Source organism: Cydia splendana, unplaced genomic scaffold, assembly GCF_910591565.1.
Source record: "Cydia splendana unplaced genomic scaffold, ilCydSple1.2 scaffold_45_ctg1, whole genome shotgun sequence".
Taxonomy (NCBI): Eukaryota; Metazoa; Arthropoda; class Insecta; order Lepidoptera; family Tortricidae; genus Cydia; species Cydia splendana.
This window is the reverse complement of record NW_026946888.1, coordinates 265,643-287,173: the sequence shown is the minus strand read 5'-3', so window position 1 is coordinate 287,173 and position 21,531 is coordinate 265,643. Positions and strand designations below refer to the sequence as shown.

The window sequence follows — 21,531 nt, the reverse complement described above, 5'->3', positions numbered from 1 at the left end:
CCAAGGTGCTCAAAATATCTGAACAACACTGTATAGTCGCCAGCAGACATATTGGAGCGGCCAAGTTGTTCAAAAATATCTGAACACTCACTCTAACGCCTTGACAATAGAGACGTGTTCAGATATTTGTGAGCACCTTGGCTATTCGGATATATCTGCATGATGGCGACTGTATAAGGTTTCCGGCGCGCCGCATAGTCCTGTAGCTAGGGTTGCCAGATCGAAAGACGCTATTATCGGGAAACAATATCAATTTTTCGGGATTTTGGGACTTAAGTCGGAAAAAAAAAATTAGAGATGCCACGATTGCCACGATCCCATGATTCGGCAACTATTCGGTATTCGGCCTATTCGGACACTTTGCCCAATATTCTTATTCTTTTTGCAACAGATATTCGGTATTCGGCCGAATAGTAGGCAACATTCGGCCGAATACCGAATATCTGTTGCATCTACCTAAAAAGAAAAATTAAAAAAAAAAAACCAAAAACTAGGTATATTTAATATTTAAAATGTATTATTGGATAGTAGTTAAATACGAAGGCACGTTTTTGAGCATTTATCGATTACAATATATTTTATTTTTATCATGGGTCTGATTTGATTGACTCTAATATACATTCATTAATTCTGTTCAACATAAAAATATATCTTAGCAAACATAGTGCTATAATTGATGGCGAACAGCAGAACAGCGAACAGAACGGTCACCGAATATTCGGTATTCGGCCGAGAGAGGGGCCGAATATTCGGTATTCGGTATTCGGCCAAATTCACTATTCGGGGCATCTCTAAAAAAATACATTCAAATTAAAGTAATTGTATTAAATACAACGATATTTTACATTATTGGCACTACGTCAGCTCGCTCGCTCGACGACAGTTCGGAACTTGAAATTATTGTTTTATAACGTGAAGCTGTTTTTCGGGACAGTTTACACTTTGTCGGGAATCGGGAACACCTGCTAAAAATCGGGAGAATCCCGCCAAATCCCGACCATCTGGCAACCCTACCTGTAGCGCTGGCTATATTTTGAGCCCTAACTTAAAGTAATATTAAAGTCAATTATTTTTTCGCTTACGAATAGTGTTTTAAGATGTTAATCTTACATTTTGTTTTGTGTCACAGATATTATTTGCTTTTTAAGTAATTTAACAATTTGTGGTAATTATTTTTATTTTGAATTATTTTGAAGAAAAGAATATTCTAGAGAAAACATGTAACTGTATCGCATTTAGGATAGTTTTTTTAATGTGAAAACATAGTTTGTGTCAATTACGTCCATTGCAATCGGATACTATGCCATACTATTCAAAATGACTCAAAAAATAATTAAAGTAAAAAAAAAATGCTGACATCGTATTTAATCGTGTCAAAATGTACATTACATGTTTTTGTGTCTTATTAAGGCATAGATGCAACGGAGCCACGCCGTTTTGTCGACTAAATAGTGTTTAGTTTTAAGTTTATAAAATACATATGTATGTTAGTCTGTAAGGTATTTGTAATATGGGCCTTGTTGCCTGAATTAAATTTCTAAATAAATAATAAATAAATAGCTTCATAAGATTTTTGATAATTTTGTTCTAACAGGCTATTATCATAACAAAAGAATATTAAAGTTACTAGAGTTCACATCTTATTAATTTAAAAGGCGGGATAAATAAGAAATATGAATTTGTGTCAGTTTCATCCATTGCATAAACAAATAATACAAAAATAATGTTTGCGTTCATACGACGCTAGCGGGTGGCTCTAAACGGGCAACGCGGGCCGTGCAGGGGGGGCGGGCGCGGCGGGCGCGGCGCGACCTTGGCGTGGCGGCGGGTAAGGGCCTCTCTCTAAAAACCACACGTTGCGTACGCAGCGCATGTTTACTTCGCCTGTGCGCCAAATGAATATTACTTCTTGAACTTAATTTATATTAATGTTATTAATATTTTTATTTCTATATCTAATATCTAATCAAGCCTAACTTCAATATGTCTTAATTATATGGACTAATAAATTTTAATATAAACATGTATAATTTTTTTTTCCTTATAAATAACATAAACCAGTCTTTCCATACTTAACGTAAATTATGCACATTATTTTTTTAATGTATTTTTTTTGTTCTTAGCATTTTTTTATAATAGGTATTATTAATTTCACGTATTGAGGTTATTTAATGCCTGTTTATTCTGATGTTTTGAATACATTTACCTTAAATAATAATTACCAACACTTTTGATAGTTCAAGCTTCTTGGATAATAATTTACCTTTGGGTTCAATTGGCGTAAAGGACGTTTTGGCGAAAATGAGTTATATCCACTACCGTAGGCTCAAAGGGCTTAACTGACAAAACGTAATTTTTCAGGAGAGCCAACAAACAGTTTTGTTTTGAGAAACGAAATCAGACCTTTTTTGTTTGCTTGAATTAACTGATGCCTGTATGCGGCTTATTCCTAACTTTTTGAGGTCTTTTAAACTGATTTCTTGAACTTATAATACAATGCTTATTTACGAAAATAGCATGTTTGTTTATCTTATTAAAAAAAGGGCGTAATGTACTAAAAATTAAACTGTTTTAGTACCATTTGGCGTAAATCCAACAATTTTGTTGCAATATTGACAACTTGCATTAGGGAACACTATACTTCTAAGTACTATAATTTACATTTTTTTTCCGAAAAATTATAGAGATGTATTCACTGTTAAGTCTTCCCCATTTTTGTTATGTTGGATACTTAAACGTCGAAAAGGTCGTTTTCTTAGCCACAAAAACAATGTTTTTTTTTTCATTTGTTTATATTATTTCATGGGCGAGGGGCCTCTCGCGCATGAGAGGAGGCCTGTTCTCAGCAGTGGGACGTATATAGGCCGAAATGATGATGATGATATTATTTCAACAGAATCACTGCTGTCCCACCATTTATGTATATTGATATACTTACAACAATTTGTAACAAATTAATTTTACTATAGAAAGTATTACGCGTTATTTCTGTTTGTAATGTTAATTGGATTATAAATTTTACTTTTACATAGTAAAATATTATTAGGTACAATAGTAGTTTTGAAATTTCGTATGTCTATTCAGTAAAACTTAATGAATATGATCGCATATTTATGACATTACATTAGAGTAGAAAAAGGCATACGGCCAGGCTTACGTACTTCTATGGATTTAAAAGCAAACGTTATACCTAGACAGTAACTTTCATAAGGTTAATCCTGTAAATTAGGGTTTAAACAAAAAAGTATTAATATTATAATCAATATTACCAATAACCCAGTCACAAACAAAACTAATAGTATTAGCCATAATTATCATTTGAATATAGTCATGTTTAATAATTTTCCTAAAACTGATGAAAAAGTACCCACTAGTTCAGTTTAAATTATCAAAATTTAGTAACCCTATAAATAAAGCAATGAGCACATGAGCAGGTAATGCAAGTACCTACTTAATGAAAAAATTGACAAGGTCATCCCACTTAACCACAAAAAAGGAACAATTATAAACCCGAAATTATACATAGTATGGAGCCGTATCTCTTACATTGAATTATCTAACACTCGTATAAATATCCATTAGTTGTGGGCGTAACGTACATTTAGCACTCAAAAAGCTACTGAAAAGAGGCGTAACGTACAAAAAATTACCACATATTTAATAAAATTTCCGATGCAAAAGGGCGTATCGCACACAAAGTTGGGAGTTACGCAGTTGAATTCGCAGATCCGGACAAATGCGTTGGAAAATTGTGTTCAAGCATTGATTTTTCATAGCGCTTAACGGATATTTTTTTCAAGTTATCGAGATTTTAAATATATTATTCGATAGAGAAAAAAATACTGAGTATAACTGCATTTTCGCAATGTTGTCCCTTACGCCCTTTGAGCCTACGGTAGTCGTTATATACAGTTTTGTTCAGAATTCCAAGCGCTTTCGTTCTGTATTTTGAAAATTTCGATATCTCTTAAAAAGTTGCCTTTACGACCCAATTTTTACACTATGAGCTTGCAACAACAGCTTATCACAAGGGGCGTAAATGACCAGGTATAAATTAGAAATTCATAGATATTATCGTAAAGGTTACCGCTAAATATAAATATTGTTGTAAATGACTTACATGTCTTTTGTCGTCCGACTACGGCAACGCAAAAGGAGGGTTATGATTTTGGCCGGTATGTATGTATGTTCATCTGTTCGCTCATAACTTCTAAAGTACTCATTATAATTTGATAAACGATATGTCATTCGAATCGTCTTAATCGTCCGCTAGTTATAGGCTATATGACGTCACAAAAAATGAACACTGCGCCCTCTAGAGGTCATAAAGTCACGAACCAAAAAAATAAAAATAAGTAATGATGACGTGTTGTATATCGTTTGAAAGAGCTCAATTAGCACATTTCAAATATATAAATATTGTTAGCTTTTGCTTTCAAAGCATTTACGCTAAAAGTTTTTTCGGCAGTTATCTTTGTTCATGGGCGTAAAGGTCTAGAATGCCTAATAAATAAATAGTTTTATGGGTCCTTTATTACATACATACATACATACATACATCACTGGCTCAGTGACCCAAAGAGGATCTTGGCCTCTGACACAAGAGAGCGCCACTCTGCCCTATTCTGCGCCACTTCACGCCAGTTGGGTATTCCGAGGGCGGACAGGTCTTTTTGGGCTTCGTCACTCCAGCGGTATCTGGGACGCCCCGACGGACGTTTTCCGCCCGGGTGCCCCACATACGCTCTTCTCACAGCACGATCCTCCCCCATCCTCTCCAGGTGACCGAGCCAGCGGAGTCGTGTGGCTTTGATCTCGCCAATTATATTGGGCATCGCAACAAGCTCCTCTAGCTCCCTATTCTTCCTTCGCCTCCAAGTCCCATCTTCCTCTCTGATAGGCCCCAGAATCTTCCGCCAGATTTTCCTCTCCGCCACTAAGAGCTTGCTCTCTTCTTTCTGAGTCAGCGTCCAAGCTTCACACCCATACATCAAAATTGGTCTAATTACAGTCTTGTAGACTCGAATCTTGGTCGGTCTACTGATCAGCTTGGACACTAAGACTCGATGGAGCGCTGCCGAGCATCTTAGGGCGTTTTGGATTCGGATATCTATCTCTTCCTCCCTTCGGTTGGTATCAGTTACTGTGCAACCAAGGTACCTAAAAAGATCCACACCTTTGTAGGTGGTTGCTTTGTGGGTGGATGGGTCCTTTATTACTAAAATGTAATGTTTGCTCTTCAAATTAAAAACCTCAGCTCGGTGTTTTTCAACAACTATCATCGTTTTACTCGCAGTGGAATTTCTTATAGTATATTATACATATAATTTCTTATATTCTATAATATCGTTGTTTATCGACTAAGTGCCAGTTGCACCAACCACATTTGACAGACTGATCAACATCAGCCGGCGCGCTTTATTATGAAACTTTCCATACATAAAAATTTAGCGAACTCTTTAACGATACGAACAGTTTGGTGCAACCGACCCTAAGCCAATCTGTGTAGCGAATGTCCTATAAAATCATTCATTCATTCAATTGTTTCATAACCGTTCTAACAGAAAATATTTTTAAACGTTTGAAATTATAAATTATTGCAGCTAAAGGTAACGGGGTCTAAATAACACAGAAATTACTACTTAAATAGGAATTTTCAAACCGTATTTTAAAATAAGACCACTTGAAATAGTGAACCAATTATTACCTATTATAACATACTGTATAGAATTATAGTCTTTTGTTAATTAAGTAAACGTCCAAATGCTTGATAATAATACGCTCATTCTAATCATCGCTAGGCGATCTATTACTTCCCTTGTTATGATTAAAAGCTGTTATGTTATGATTGTTATAAGGCAGTGGGACATTTACTTTACCTTCATTCCCGAATATTAGGTACTTTTTGAGCATGTAATTATTTTGTATTATTTGTGTTTTCTTCTTTATTTAATTTAGGTCTTAAGTTAGGGTTTTACAATGTGAGTATAAAAGTACAATATAAAAACACTTACAAATCATTACAAAAAATGTATAAACACATTATAAAAACCTAACCTAGGGTGCCGCCGGCAGCGGGGCAGGGCCCAAGCTGCCGGTAGTCAGGGCCGCAGAGTGAGGAACTGACGTACTATACGCGCCGTGTCCAAAATTACTGCCTTCTGCATCTGACCCTTGATCCAACCACCCAGCGAGAGTCTCTCTAGGTGTTGGTCGAGACTCTTCGCTATGAGGCCATTTACCAACACGACTATAGGAACAATCATGGTAGAATCAACATCCCACACGGCGGTTATCTCATGAGCTAAGTCGAGGTACTTACTGGACATGTCCTTCTCGGCCTTCACGAGATTCTCATCATGGGGATGGTGACGTCGACGAGCACGGCCCGGCGCTGCGATCGATCTATCAGCACGATTTCAGGCTTATTGGCTACAATAGTTCTGTCAGTGATGATAGATCGATCCCAATAGAGCGTGGTACGGCCATTTTCGAGAACTGGCGCAGCTGAGAACTTCGCGGTCCACAAGGCCGTATGGCCAAGGCAAGCTGCTGGTGAATAATTCTGGCTACGAGATTATGTCTGTGCAAGTACTCGCCGTTAGCAAGATGAAAACAACCGGAAATAATATGCCTGTGTTTTCTTTATTATTACTATATTATCAAAAAAAAATGAATTATAGCTCTAATCGGGATATACCTGGCATAATCAACTACCGTTTGATACATTTTTAAGCTTCGTAACAGTAAATTATGCTGAGAAGAGTTAACATGTGTACCGTGACTGGTAACTAATACACCCCGAATGTGGTATAAAATAGTCTGATAACGTAACTTACGACCCCCTAATAAACAAGATTCACTAAATTATCAATAATTTCATGGGCGTAAAGAGGCGAAAACGGGTTAAAGAGACTAACATTTTGAGTACTTTTCCAATACACATCAAAAACATTGCTCGATAAACAACAAAAATATATTATAAACATTTAAAAAAAAAAAACAATTTTTTGCGTCTCCTGAAAAGTAGCATTTTGTCCTTTACGCCAATTGAACCAAAAGGTATCGTAAAATCGTAATAATATATATTACTAAAATTAATAAAATCAGTCTTTGTATTGTGTATCAACAAGGTACATATTATAGTTGCACATGTAAGTGCATATATTTTCATTGCATTCAATTCATGCTATGTTGTGGGGGGCGTGGCTAACGATAATCGCAAGCCAACATTTTTCTCATGATTATACCAACCCGGTGGAGGCCGTATCACCAAAATAATTAAAACAATTATTCTGCTCCTCAAAAAAACATATATTTTTTTCAATAACTTTTTTTAATTTATGAAGTCTTGTACCTATTCAATGTACACCATCATCATTGTAATTGACGTTGCTTGCCACGCTTTATACATCACAAAATTAGCAATACATTGCATCTTAAAATAATCTTAAAAAGTGTACTAAATATCGAATATAAGTTATTTTTAAAAGTCGCTGATGTGACATTCTCATTCAAAAGGTAGGGTATTCACTTTGTCGTTTACCATAAAGACGAAATTTTATTGTATCTTTATACAAATAGCCTGTCAGAGAGTCCTTATGGCAAGGATAAAGTGCTACATTTTAATTGCGAACGTCACGAATGTTGGTCAGTATGAGGAGCCTACATTTTATTTTTAAATATACTTACAACATACTTACTCCCACACTATGAAAAGATTTAATGTAATTATGCCTCCGAATGAAATAAATACACTGTAATGGCTCCTCTACACGATGGGCCAACGCCGGCCACTCCAAGGGACGTATTTATGCGTTAGAGGGAGCAAGTGATATTGCTATCTCATTCTACCGCATGGTTGCGTCCCTTGGAGTGGCCGGCGTTGGCCCATCGTGTAAAGGGGCCATAATGTTCATCTAACAAGCACCTTACCCGCGTAGGTAGCCTTCCCCGCCTTCCCCGCGGGCGCGTACGCCGTTCATGCAAAGTTTTATTTAGCCAAATAGTAAAAAACCGTTGTTGAAAATGACCCCAATTATGAATGTTGTCTTGATGTGGCATTATAATAATGTAGACGTAAACTTAATAACATGAATTTTTTTTTGTGGCAGATACATGATGTTTATAAGAAAAAAAATATTAAAAATAAAAGCGGTGGATGAATTTGACACACATTTGATGGAATAACATATTATAATATCCTGTGAAGTACAACACTTCACTTACCGACTATAATTTTATTTTAGGCATTTTAGGGTCACTATTAGGTATTTATTAAATGTCATTATACCCGTGGATAATAATGCCACAAAATGCGTGTGTACGTCGGAAGCCACTTTGCTTTTACAGGGAAACAAAGAATTTCATCTCGAATATTTTTTTTACCAAATGCTGTTTAAAAAAAGAAATACCTAAATTTCTACCTAAGCAAATACCTAGGATGACACAAATTATTATTATTAGGTTTGGTATGTGGTCTGGAAACTATATGTAAAAAATAAGCAACATTAATAATCTTATAACTTCAAAAGTTATTGCTACCGGACTAGCAGCCGTGTCGCGCGGCGGAGAGATGCCACGACACCTCTACATGGGTTCTGACTTCTGAGCCTAATCATTTTCTGGAAAATTACCATACTGGTCTTCCATGTGCATAAATAAGGGTCCTTATTCTCTGATGAAAAGCTACTAGAATCTTAGTTTGGGGCTAGGTCGATCTGTGTAAGGGGTTAGATTTTGGCTCATTTTATTATTCGGATTGGGGTACAGAAAGGTTCTGGAACTTATTGTTACATTACAACTTTATGTCTACATAAATGACATACTTAGACTACCTACCTAATAATACCTAGTTCTTAGGCTACGCTACGTTAAGCTAGGCTACGTGATAAAGATCTTTATTTTAGTTAATATAACTTAATATGGTCCGCGTCTCGGCTGTCGTTCACACTCCTCTCGTCGACTCTGATTCGAAGTCAGCCTCGTCGTGGGTTTCCGCCAGACGCCGCCCTTTGTCCGCACCTCGCCAACGTGTAGACTCGTTCAACCACGCCGCGTGGCCATATTAGGTACGTTGCGTGGGAAGACGATGGTTAGGTCGCCAACAGCCAGTGGCCGCTCGCCCGTCGCTGAGGATGGCCGCGGCACGAGGGTGGGCAGCATCTCCAGCAGCGCCAGCAGGATTCAACGAAGGTCTCCCTGTCTTTCCAGGGGGGTTAGCGTTGGGACCGTTGAGCAGGAAATGGTTCGTTTTCAGCGCCTTGGGAGCGCGTGGATCGACCGAGACATGTGTGAGAGTCCGAGCGTGGTAGTCACCACCCCCCTTGCTTGTCTGAACGACCAGCTCGCCCTTCTTTAAGAAACCGGTTGAAGATCCTAGAAAAGTACACAAACATCTTATTGTTACATAGAACCCTTACGTAATAGATTTTTATTTTACTGTCAAATTATTGAGAAGCTTGCTCAGATTAATATGCTGTTATATCAGATTAATATGTGTATAGGTACATATTTTTGATTAAAAAATCTATTCACATGTAGGTAGGTACCTACATGCATAGCAGGGATGTAACGGATGTGGTTTTATCGGAACCGAAAACGGAAACAAATGTTTTCATTTTAGTTTAACGGAACCGAAAACGGAAACGGAACCGAAAACGGAAACGGAACCGGAACCGGAAACGGAACCGAAAACGGAACCGGAACCAGAATCGGAGCCTGACTTTTTAACGATGTAGTCGTTTTCCCCTTTCTAGAATAAACCTTCAGACAAAGTTTACACTTAGCCGTGTGACGTGTCCCACTAACTTCATCAAAATAGTTCCAAATCGAACTTGATTCGGCTTCTTTGTGCGTTTTTTTACACACTAACATTCACCACACACACTACACACAGTCAGTAGTCAGTACACAACAGAACACATGGGTGGATTTCATCACCAAAAATTTCACCATACAAAAAAATATTTTTTTTAAATGTTTAATTTAACACAATTGTAGCTGGGTAAAGTAATAGGGGGCTGTATATTGAGGATATTTATACTCAATACTCAATACTCAATATCTTTATTGCGAATAAGGAATAGTCCATGCAGTAGTGGATACACAGTATCAAACAAGTTAAAACAGGAAAAAAATAAAGTAATTTAAAAACATGTCAAAAATATAGAAAATAGATAGCACATAATAAAATTGATAATGTCATTAGTATACAAATGAATAATTATACAGATTAATACAACACATCACAAGATTCAACAAACAATTATAATAACAGTCCAAAACAATAAAAATCAAGATAAAATTAATGCAATTCCAAGGTCTATGTTAATCAAATATCAAATATCTTACCAAAGTATTCGTCCAGGTTATAGAATGGTCTACTTATTAAATATGTCTTAAGATTCGTACTAAACTCTTTAACATTATTGGAATCCTTAATTTTTATGTCAAGACTATTATATATTTTAATTGCGATGTGGTTGATGCTTTTCTTATAGTATGCAAAGTGTGATTCAGGTAGCACAAGATCTAAATTGCGGCGAAGCGGGTATCTCTCACATTCTTTTTTGGATTCATATGAGCTTAAATTTTTATGAACAAATAAACAGATTTGGTATATATATAATGCAGTTACTGTAAGTATGTTGTTCTTTATAAAAAGATGCCTATGCGTTTCAGGGAAGTAACCTTCAATGAAGCGTATGCATTTTTTTTGCATAAGTAAAATTTTATTTACACTTGGACTATTGCCCCATACTTCAATGCCATACCTGATTATACTCTCTACGTATGAATAATAAATAGTTCTCAGGGTTTGCTTATCGCTAAGTTTAGCCATCGATTTTAGTGAATAACATGCACTTCCTAGACGCTTCACAATATAGTTTATGTGGTCATGCCACCTTAGGTATGGATCTAGTTCTATACCAAGAAAACGAATTGAATCCGATTTAGCAAAAGGGAGATTTAGAGAACAGTCCATTGAGTTGAATGCACGTTTAAAAATCATGTAATAGCACTTGTCAGTATTGAGCGACAGACCATTTGCGGAAAACCATTCTGAGAGATTTTCCCAGCCACGTGTGGTTATATTCTGCAATTCTTCTTGAGTCTCTGCACCCAGAATTAAACTAGTGTCGTCGGCATACAAATAAGGAGTTCCATGTAAAATATTTTCTGGAAGATCATTAATAAATATTATGAACAATAGAGGTCCAAGAACAGATCCTTGCGGAACGCCACGTGTTATAATGCCTTCATCAGATTTATAGGTTTTATTATTTTCTGCTTGACTTGTACACTTGATTTCAACAAATTGTCTACGTCCGGTTAGGTAGGAAGATATCAGATTGAGTACAGTACCCCGTATGCCATAGTATTCCAATTTATAAAGTAAAATCTTATGATCAACACAATCAAAAGCTTTGCTTAAGTCACAGAATATACCTGCACATTTTATGTCGCGATTTAGATGATTCATTATCTCTGACGTTAGCTTAGTAATAGCTGTGATTGTGTCCTTGCCTTTCAGAAATCCGAATTGTTTTGTTGATATATAGTAGTTGTCATTCATATATTTTTCTATCCGGTCTGCTAGACATTTTTCGAATATTTTCGCGATTATTGAGAGCAATGAGATGGGTCTGTAATTCTTAATTTGTTGTGTGCTACCTTTCTTATGTACTGGAACTACTTTAGCATTTTTGAGTTGACTAGGAAATGTGCCTGTTTTTATATGCTCGTTGAATATATGGCATATTGGTATGCAAAGGATGTCAATATTATGTTTTATTATAGAAGTGTGTATATGATCTGGTCCGCATGCATTGCTATTTTTTAAGCATTATGGTATTTATACAATCATTTGTGGCTTATATTTGAAGTTATCGCTTTCGGAATATAAAAACGCAAGATGGTGATGACAATCATGGTATGGTAATGACTCTTTTATAGACGGTAATGACACTGCATGTACGGTAATGACGATTTGGGAACTAATTTATATATGTATTAAAAACGTATTAAAAAAACAAAAACTTTTTTTGATTGTAAGGCTTTAGAACTTTAATAAACATTACAAATAACATGTTTTTGAACATAAGACTAGCTACATAAATTATTTTTAGAAAATTATAAAAAATACATTTTATTCATATAAATAAATATATAACAAGTATTTTTAGTGTATAATTTTAAATAATTTATATTCCGAAATAGGCAATTTATATATTCATTTATTTTTTTGGGTTTTTTCAATGTTAAATCATATTAACAATATTGTACTCTTATTATCAGTTTAAACCCGCATCTTCTTTTATCTACTGCATAATTTGGTATTTATATCATATTATAAAATTGCTGGCTTACCAGTGAGCTTAATTTTTATGATATATTACTTTTTTTTTGATAATTTGATTCATTGCATAAGTTTGTATTTTTGTTGTTTTATAAATTAACTTTAAAAATAGCTATAATGATTTAAATCCATATATATATTGTTTAATAGCTAAACATTAATATATAATCAGTGTTTTATAAGTTGCAGGACCCCTACTTGTAATGCATGTCATAAGTTACAAAATGTTAGGTATTGGGTCCGGTGACTACCCAATGGTATAATTATTAATTGCTGTAATTATATACATCAATTAATATAATATTATCAAAAAACATAAGGCCATTACGATAGTGAGCCAGTACCGTATCCTATGGTCGCTTAAAACTTAATATATGTTGCTTGTTTAAATACGTTGTTTTAACACGACTAACATGCAATTACAGACTCTAAGTTGCACGATTTACATTATTAGATAATAAAAAATAAACATTTGTATGTTCTAAGTTCTAAGTGACCTAAATTTTGCCTACTTCAGTCAAAATGTTATTTAAAACTAACCATCCTCTAGTGTGAAAAAAATAGTCATATCTTCTTCTACATTTATTCTACATTTATAAGGTAGACATTATATAGTGTTAGAAGACATAGAGAACTTTTTTCAAACATACAGCTTAATTTCATAATGAATTATAGCAAAATAACTAGAAAAGTTTCTGAGAACCGTCATCACCATACACATGAAATCATCACCAGTCGTCATTTTTTCCCGGTGATGATGGGTATGGTGTTGACGATTTGAGAGTTTCTTGTTTTTATTTCTAGAATACGAATAATAGTAGTTAATGTCTATGCTACACAATAAACTTCATGTAGTTTGCCATTCATTTCAATAATTATTTCTAATATATCATTTGTAACTTTTTTAAACCAAAGCATAACGGTGATGATGCTCTGTTGTGACAAACTACGTTTTACAAATTTGTTCGTAATATTTCTCACGATTCAATGATGTAACTTTATAGTAAAATCATTTTTGGCATTCTATATTAAAGTGAAAAATAGGGCAAGGACCTTTAGCGGTATTTCGTTGTTCATATACGGAGATAAGCTCACATTGACATTACCATGACGGTGTTGACGAATATTCGTGACAAAATTTTAAATATTTTTAAATGTACTTTCTCGGTGAAGGAATTATTGCATATTTTCCCATGTGTTAAACAACAACATGGAAAAGATATAAGTAAAAGAAAAATCGCAATCGTACGATAGGTATGCTATAATTTTCACTGCAAACAATAAGGTTCAGATTTTTCCGGTAGACGGTGATGATTTTAGACACATAAAACATTTTATATAAAAAAAACTATTAAGTTATTGGGGATGGTAATTGAAGGAACATGAAGATAATAGTTCTTAAAAACATATAAAAAAGTTGCAACTCGCACAACCTACTAGTTTTTTTTATAAAGACCGAACCATAAGTTTTCGCAGGATTTTGAAATCCACCCACATACGATTTTAATTTTAATAACACGAATAAAACAAAGTATACAAACAAACAACAAATTAGCGTAGCACGTGGCAAGCGGGGCGATGAGCGAATGACTGGTATGATACTTGTACATATTTGATGTACGCCGCCGCCGCGCGAAGCATTGACATCCGTTATAACTTCCGTTTCAAACATAACGGAACCGGAACAGAAACGGATGTGTAATACCAAACGGAAGTTCCGCCTTAACGGAAACGGTACCGGAGCTCCGTAACATCCCTGATGCATAGTCAACCAATTTGATTCCTAGGCAAAAATAAATGTACATGTAGGTACAGGCGACTGTAAAAATATGGGTGTACAAATCGTCAGAAAAATATGTCACATAACTCTTATGTCAGTGAATTAAGAACTATGGGACATATTTTTGAGTAAGTTCTCTACACCCATATTTTTTTACAGTTGACTGTACCTAGATATTTTTGTGCCACTACTACTCGTATTTTACCTAAGTAGTAGTAGTAGTTTTTGGGTTAGGTTCATAATTTATAAATATTAATTTGAATAAAACTTATCGTAATATTTAATGAGCTCAAGCATAATACACGATGTAGGTATATATCTCGCAGCCAAAAGTGTGAACTGGTCAAAAGAACTTTTAACCGACAAAAACAGGCAAAACTGCTTTTCCCGACTTATCTTTCCACACTGTATTTAAGTATGAAACATTATAGCTCATACAAGGCCGCAGCTATAAAAATGGTAAAAGATGTTACTTTTATTCACAAACAGGGCGGGTTCGACATGTGCAACTGGACAAGTAACAGCGAGGCAATATTGGACAGCGTGCCAAAAGAAGCCTTAGACACAGCAGCCTTAAGGTTCAAATTAGATCGACAGCTAGAAGGTGAGAGAACATCGTCGTATTTTGACCCTTAGGAACATGTCACGCAAATCACCGGCCACAGCGTACCTATTCTCTCTAAATCTTACCATAATGCCGAATAGGGACGCGAGTAGGTCGGGGCCTTGAAGTAGGTAATCGTTCAACGATATAGAGACATCGGCCGCGTCGCACAAGCCCCCGTCGTCGCATGCGCCCCACCACCAGCCACAGCCACCAGCGTTAGCCCCTCCACCACATCGACAGGCGAATTTATTACCCCCGCCATACAGATTTCAAAGACCATCTACGAGTAACAATAATAAAATACACGATAAACAATTTGAGGACGATTATCAACTCCGGACGGAAAATGGTTTGCGTAAAAGGAAAATAATCGTAATATGCGACCAGCAAGGGAAAAATCTCGGATTGATACTGAAGACTTTGTACGGAACCTATTTCGACATATTATGTTATACTTATCCTGAGATGTATGAACAAATGAAACACACACACGTCCGGTCACTTAGATATTTATTACGAGACTAAACTGCCTACAGAGGGCGCATCTGAATGCACCGCGATATGAGGATATGACAACTACCGTTAGGTTAAGTAGGTACATACATTACATCACTCTCTTCTTAAAACGTTATTTAAACATTTAAAACTACTTAGGAACACCATACCTTCTCCTTTCCTAGTACTCGGTAAGTTTACAATCTAACACAAAAAAAAAATGCAACACCAACATTGTTATTGTGCACGAGAACAGTAAGTAAACCAATCAATATTTTTAGGTGAATCTTAAATCTAAGGTAAGTATAGAAATAGCATTGTATACATACAAGGAAAACTTAACTACTATGAATATATACCCACTTATAGATAGTTTAAAGGTTCGATAACACCGTCATTCATAAATTTTCATCTATAGTATGTATGTGTCTACAATAATAATTCAGTTACTGAGTGATATTAACATACTAAATCTTGTTTATTTGAGATGGGGTCATTAGAAGCTGTAATAGACTATTGTTTAAACTATTATTGGAAATTCTGTTTTTTTTATGAATAAGGGAGTTATCGGATGTTCAAGTAGGTATACATGTAAGTATATTACGATAATTTACAGTATTAAAGTCTAAATATAAATCGCAACTACGTAATTGTTTAGGCACTTGATTTACCTAGGTATTTCTGACAATACATACTTAGTATTTCCGTCATGAATGATAACACTTATGTGTAATTATAATCCATACAGTTATAGAAATACACATGAGAAAATTAGCTTAAACTAGGTATTTATTTAACAATACGATCACAATGGTAACATCTTATTACCTAATCTTTCACGTGCAATGCTTAAGTACATTTGTTTGTAAAAATTTAATTTGGCACTAGTGGTACTCAACCGTATACTAAACGTAACATGGCACAAAATATAGTGAATAATAAAAAAAAATAAAAAAAAGTAATACTAATTAAATTTTATATTTTGGTGGGTTTTTTAGTCTACATTCTCTGACATGTCTAGGTAACTGGGGCGGTTTAGATGGTGGGGTGGAAGTTGCTGTAGGCGACAAAAAGAGATCTTCGCTACAGTCTGACCTTGGCGAGGCCTGCGGCGTTACGGAATGCGCGTCAGACGCTCGGCTCGGACCCGGACTCGCTCCGCTCGAAGCGGATGGCCGACCTTGATGACTGCGCTGCGGCGTACCTGTGGCTAACGGGGCATCGGCACGGTCAGGAATAGCGTCTTCAGTATATGCCACCGGTTCGGGCAGAGGTACCTGCAAAGCTGATGAGTCACCTGGGCAGGTTAATATACTTGATCGCCGCCTTAACTGATCAACGTGCCTATGTACCTCCCTATTTAAGTTATCGCACACTGTGTAGTCCGTAGTCCCGGTCCTCTGAGTAATACGACCAGGAAGCCATTTTGTATCACCCTGATATTGCCTTATCCATACTTTATCACCTGATTGGAGAACACGATTGGGGCTTAATCGAATGTCCGCTTGTTTTCTCTGTGCCTTACGCACCCTATCTTCACAATCTGGACGCAGTACATCTAATTGTGTACGAACCTGCCTACCCATCATAAGCGTAGCTGGGCTTTCGCCTGTCGTGCAGTGTGGTGTATTGCGGTAATGTAATAAGAAATTACTGATAGCTAAATTAACATTGTGTTTCTGTCGCACGGCTTTCTTTATAACCCGTTTAATAATTCGAACCGCATTTTCTGCTGCCCCATTAGAAGCAGGATGATATGGAGCTGAGTGTACATGTTCAATACGGTTTTGTGTTAAAAAGGTCGCGAATTGTGTACTCGTAAACGGAGGGCCGTTATCCGAAACTATTTGTCTAGGGAAACCCCATCGAGCGTTAACTTCACACAACTTTTCAATGGTGTTATTAGCCGAGGTACTATTTACTGGAAATACCTCGAGCCACTTTGTTCGAGCGTCAATCATAACCAAATAAGTTATTCCATAAAGAGGTCCTAAAAAGTCTAAATGAACCCGCGTCCACGGGCGCGAAGGCCAGGGCCACGGGCACGGCGCATGGCGCGCGGGCGCCTCCGCCTCGGCGGCGCACACGCCGCAATCGCGACACGTGCGCTCCACCGCCTCATCTATGCCCGGCCACCACACGTAGCTCCGGGCAAAAGCTTTCGTCTTTACGATTCCCATATGACTCTCATGTAACACGCTTAAAACCCTATCTCGGCAACCCTCTGGTATTACCACCCGATGGCCCCACATTACGCATCCTAACTCTTCGTACAATTCTAGCCTACGGTTAAAGTACGGTTGTAAATTTCGGATTTCTACGTCAGTCGGCCAACTGGATCGTATATACCCTAACACTCTGCTCAAGGTCGGGTCGCGTTGTGTTTCTTTTTTAACATCATGATAATCTAATAACAATTCGTTTTGAGCGAAATGTAAATACGTTTGCTCGGGCGGCGGGCCGTCTAGCGAGTCAGCATTTTTGATCGGCACGGGCAAGCGCGACAAGCCATCTGCGCCATTTGCATCGGTGCGTATGTACTCTATATCATAAGTATATGCGGAAAGTTTAATCGCCCACCGTTGCAATCGGCTAGCCACCATCGCGGGAATACCCTGCTTGGAACCAAAAATACTAACGAGCGGTTTGTGATCCGTTCGTAATGTAAAGTGTCTGCCATAAAGGAATTGATGTAATTTCTGTAAACTGAATACGATTGCTAACGCCTCTTTGTCTATTTGAGAGTAATTACGTTCCGCCTCATTTAAAGAACGCGAGACATAAGCGACTGGTCGTTCGCGCGCACCGCCCGCGTCCGCGCTGTCCCCGGGCTGTGTCAGCACGCCGGAGATGCCGCGGCTGCTCGCATCAGTGGTCAACGTCAGCTGTTTGTTAGGATCGTAATGACTTAACACTTCCGCGCTCACTAACAGTTTCTTAATACTTTTAAATGATTTTTCGCAACGTTCATTCCAATTCCATACAGCTCCTTTTCTAAGTAAATCATACAAGGGGGATAAAATGGTACTCAAATGCGGTACAAATCGAGCATAAAAATTAACTACCCCTAGAAATGACCTTAAATCTGTCACATTGAGAGGTCGAGGTATCTTAAGGATACCTTCTATCTTGGTGGGATCTACTTTAATTCCGTCTTTTGAAATTACATATCCCAAGTACTGTACCTCTTCCAATAAGAAAGAACATTTACTTTTCTTTAATTTCATTCCATGATCGTGAAGCCGTTTCAAAACTTTTTCTAATGTCACTAAATGCGAATTTATGTCCGCGGAACCAATAATTATATCATCGAGAAATACTTCTACTTGAGGTAGATCTTTCAACAAATTGGACATTATTCGCTGGAATATACCAGGGCTGGAAGACAATCCGTAAACTAGTCTATTATATCTGAATAATCCCTTATGTGTGTTGATGACGGTATACTTTTTAGAGTCGTCCAACTCCACCTGATTATAAGCCTGTGTCAAGTCAATTTTTGAAAATACGCGGGCACCATTGAGTCTCACTAAAAGATCATCTATCTTAGGAAGCGGATACCTATCAATCAGTAAGGCGGGGTTCAAGGTCACTTTGTAATCTGCACAGATTCGCAAACCCCCATCAGCTTTACGTACCGGTACCAGCGGCGTGGCCCACTCCGACGTGTCGACCGGCTCGATGACGCCGCAGCGCAGCATCTCGTCCAGCTCCGCCTCGACCCGGTCGCGGAGCGCGTACGGCAGCGGCCGCGCGCGGCAAAACACCGGCGTAGCCCCTTCACGCACTCGGAGTGTCGCTTTTCCACCACTAAACCGCCCGAGTCCTCCGCTAAACAGCTCCTTATATCTGTCGAGTAAAGTACATAAATCATTGTTAAGGGGCTCGTTAAAGTTGAATAAACACTCTTTATAAATCCTAGGAACCCGAATCTGTAATTCTGCTAGCCATTGTCTGCCTAGTATTGGGTTAGCGCCACCCTCAACAACAAAAAGTTCTAACTTTTTCAACCGGTTTTTAAATCTAACCACGGGTCTTATGACCCCTAAGGGTCTAACACGGCGTCCATCATAAACCTTTAACACTAAAGGAAACTGTTCCAATGGTCTGTATTTAAAATACTTATTATAAGTATCACTACTTATACACGACACAGGGCTCCCTGTGTCGATCTCCATAGACATGACTTCATCATCTACACATAACGATAGGCTTACCGATTTATAATCGTTTAGGCAAAGATGATACAGGTCTGCTTCTTCGACGTCGGACCCCGACGTACCCTCCTCTTCATACTGAGTCTCGTCATCCTCTGCCAGCACATGGTGTATGGCGCGACTGGGGCGCCGCGCGCCCCTGCGGCCGCCGGTGCCCGGGCGCCGGGCGCCGCCGCCGCTGCCGCCGCTCGACCCACGAGCGCCGCCGCCCGAACCACGGGCGCTGCTGCTGCCATTACCACCTGCCATCTTTGCCGGACACACGCGTTTTAAGTGACCTACTTTACCACATTTGTTACACTGAAAATCTTTGTAAGGACATTGGACGTCACGGTGACCTAACCTTCCGCACACTGCACAAATTACTTTGTTAACGCCATTACCGCCACGCGGCTGCCACGATGTGAGCGCATGTACCGTCTCGGCTCTCTCTCCCGCATCGCCCTTCTCGCTCACACTCGGACGTTCCACCATTGCTGCGTCCTTCTCCGCGGCTTCCAACGAAAGGGCTAGCTGTACGGCCTTGGTATAGGTTAAGCTAGTCTCTGCGAAAAGGCGTTGTCTAATTGTGTCATTCTTCAAACCGCACACCAATTGGTCCCGCAAATTTTCCTCTAATGTCGTGGAGAATTCGCAATGCTTGGCTAATTTTTTAAGGTCCGTTAGATACTGAGCGACCGTCTCCTTATCTCCCTGTCGCCTCTGACGTAACCGGTATCGTTCCGCCATAAAAGATGGCTTTGGTTCGACGTGCTCAGACATTATCTTAATAACTTCCGCATAAGTCATGTCTCCTGGTTTCTTTGGACTTGTCAAGTTGCTGAGGAGCTCATATGCTTCTTCTCCCATAACGGCAATCAAGGTCGGCAACTGCAAGTCACCCTTGATGTCGTTGGCTTTGAAATACATATTCACGCGCTCCACATAAGTACTCCACTTGCCTGTCGAAACCTCGAACGCTTTTATTTTCCCCACTGACATCTTTAAACAACATCCAGCCAATTCTGGGTTTTAAAATCCAATCCTCGTTCGCCACTGAGATGTATGAACAAATGAAACACACACACGTCCGGTCACTTAGATATTTATTACGAGACTAAACTGCCTACAGAGGGCGCATCTGAATGCACCGCGATATGAGGATATGACAACTACCGTTAGGTTAAGTAGGTACATACATTACAGAGCAAACACAAAAACTCTGATGAGCACACTGAATAGGACTGGAGCAGAATTAAGTAAGGATGACTTCCTAATCATTCTTGGCGGAGCAAATGACGTGAACCCTAACGAGTTTTTTGGAAACCTTTATTACTCACTTCAGCAATACACCCGAACAAATATTCTCATTTCACGAGTAAATAACACTAAACACCTGAGTGAACATCCATTAAACTATATGATAAAACACATCGCGAAACAATTTAAACATTGTGTGTTTATAGACTACGAAGAGAATTACTACGATCAAAATAAACGGAGGGTTCTGGAAAAGGTAGCGAGCCAAATATATTATCACATTGCTTGCTCACTCTACACACCTCTATACCAACTACAAATGCTTCAGCGCCGTAATAGACTAAACAAATATGTAAGAAATCAGCCCGCGTGCGAGTACGTGAACACGATAGAAGATAGCGCGAATGGGAAAACCGTGAAGCTAACGGCGCCGTTGAACATGCCTATACCTGATCCTAGGATTCAACTATTGAACGAAGAAAAGTTTTTTCGTCCCCCCTCATCATCATCATCATCATCTCAGCCATAAGACGTCCACTGCTGAACATAGGCCTCCCCCTTGGACCTCCATACGTGCCGGTTGGAAGCGACCCGCATCCAGCGTCTTCCGGCGACCTTAACAAGATCGTCTGTCCATCTTGTGGGTGGACGTCCTACGCTGCGCTTGCTAGTCCGTGGTCTCCACTCGAGCACTTTTCGACCCCATCGGCCATCTTCTCTGCGTGCAATGTGGCCTGCCCATTGCCACTTCAGCTTGCTAATCCGGTGGGCTATGTCGGTGACTTTAGTTCGTCTACGGATCTCCTCATTTCTGATTCGATCACGTAGAGAA

At 38.3% G+C, this 21,531-nt stretch overlaps 1 protein-coding gene across 2 annotated transcripts; it reads right to left on the bottom strand.

The window, feature by feature from the left end:
• Nucleotides 1–16,183: 16,183 nt before the first annotated feature.
• Nucleotides 16,184–20,633, bottom strand: LOC134805606 (uncharacterized protein K02A2.6-like). 2 transcript variants are annotated; one of them, XM_063778876.1, is made up of 2 exons: nt 19,461–19,590; nt 16,184–19,092 (listed from the first exon to the last, which is right to left on the bottom strand). In XM_063778876.1, exon 2 carries the CDS (start codon nt 18,942–18,944, stop codon nt 16,212–16,214), a length of 2,733 nt encoding a protein of 910 aa, XP_063634946.1. In that variant the 5' UTR covers nt 18,945–19,092; nt 19,461–19,590; the 3' UTR covers nt 16,184–16,211. The 2 variants fall into 2 exon arrangements, with proteins under 2 accessions (XP_063634946.1, XP_063634947.1); XM_063778877.1 differs by having other exon boundaries at nt 18,954–19,092; nt 19,461–20,633.
• Nucleotides 20,634–21,531: the final 898 nt, after the last annotated feature.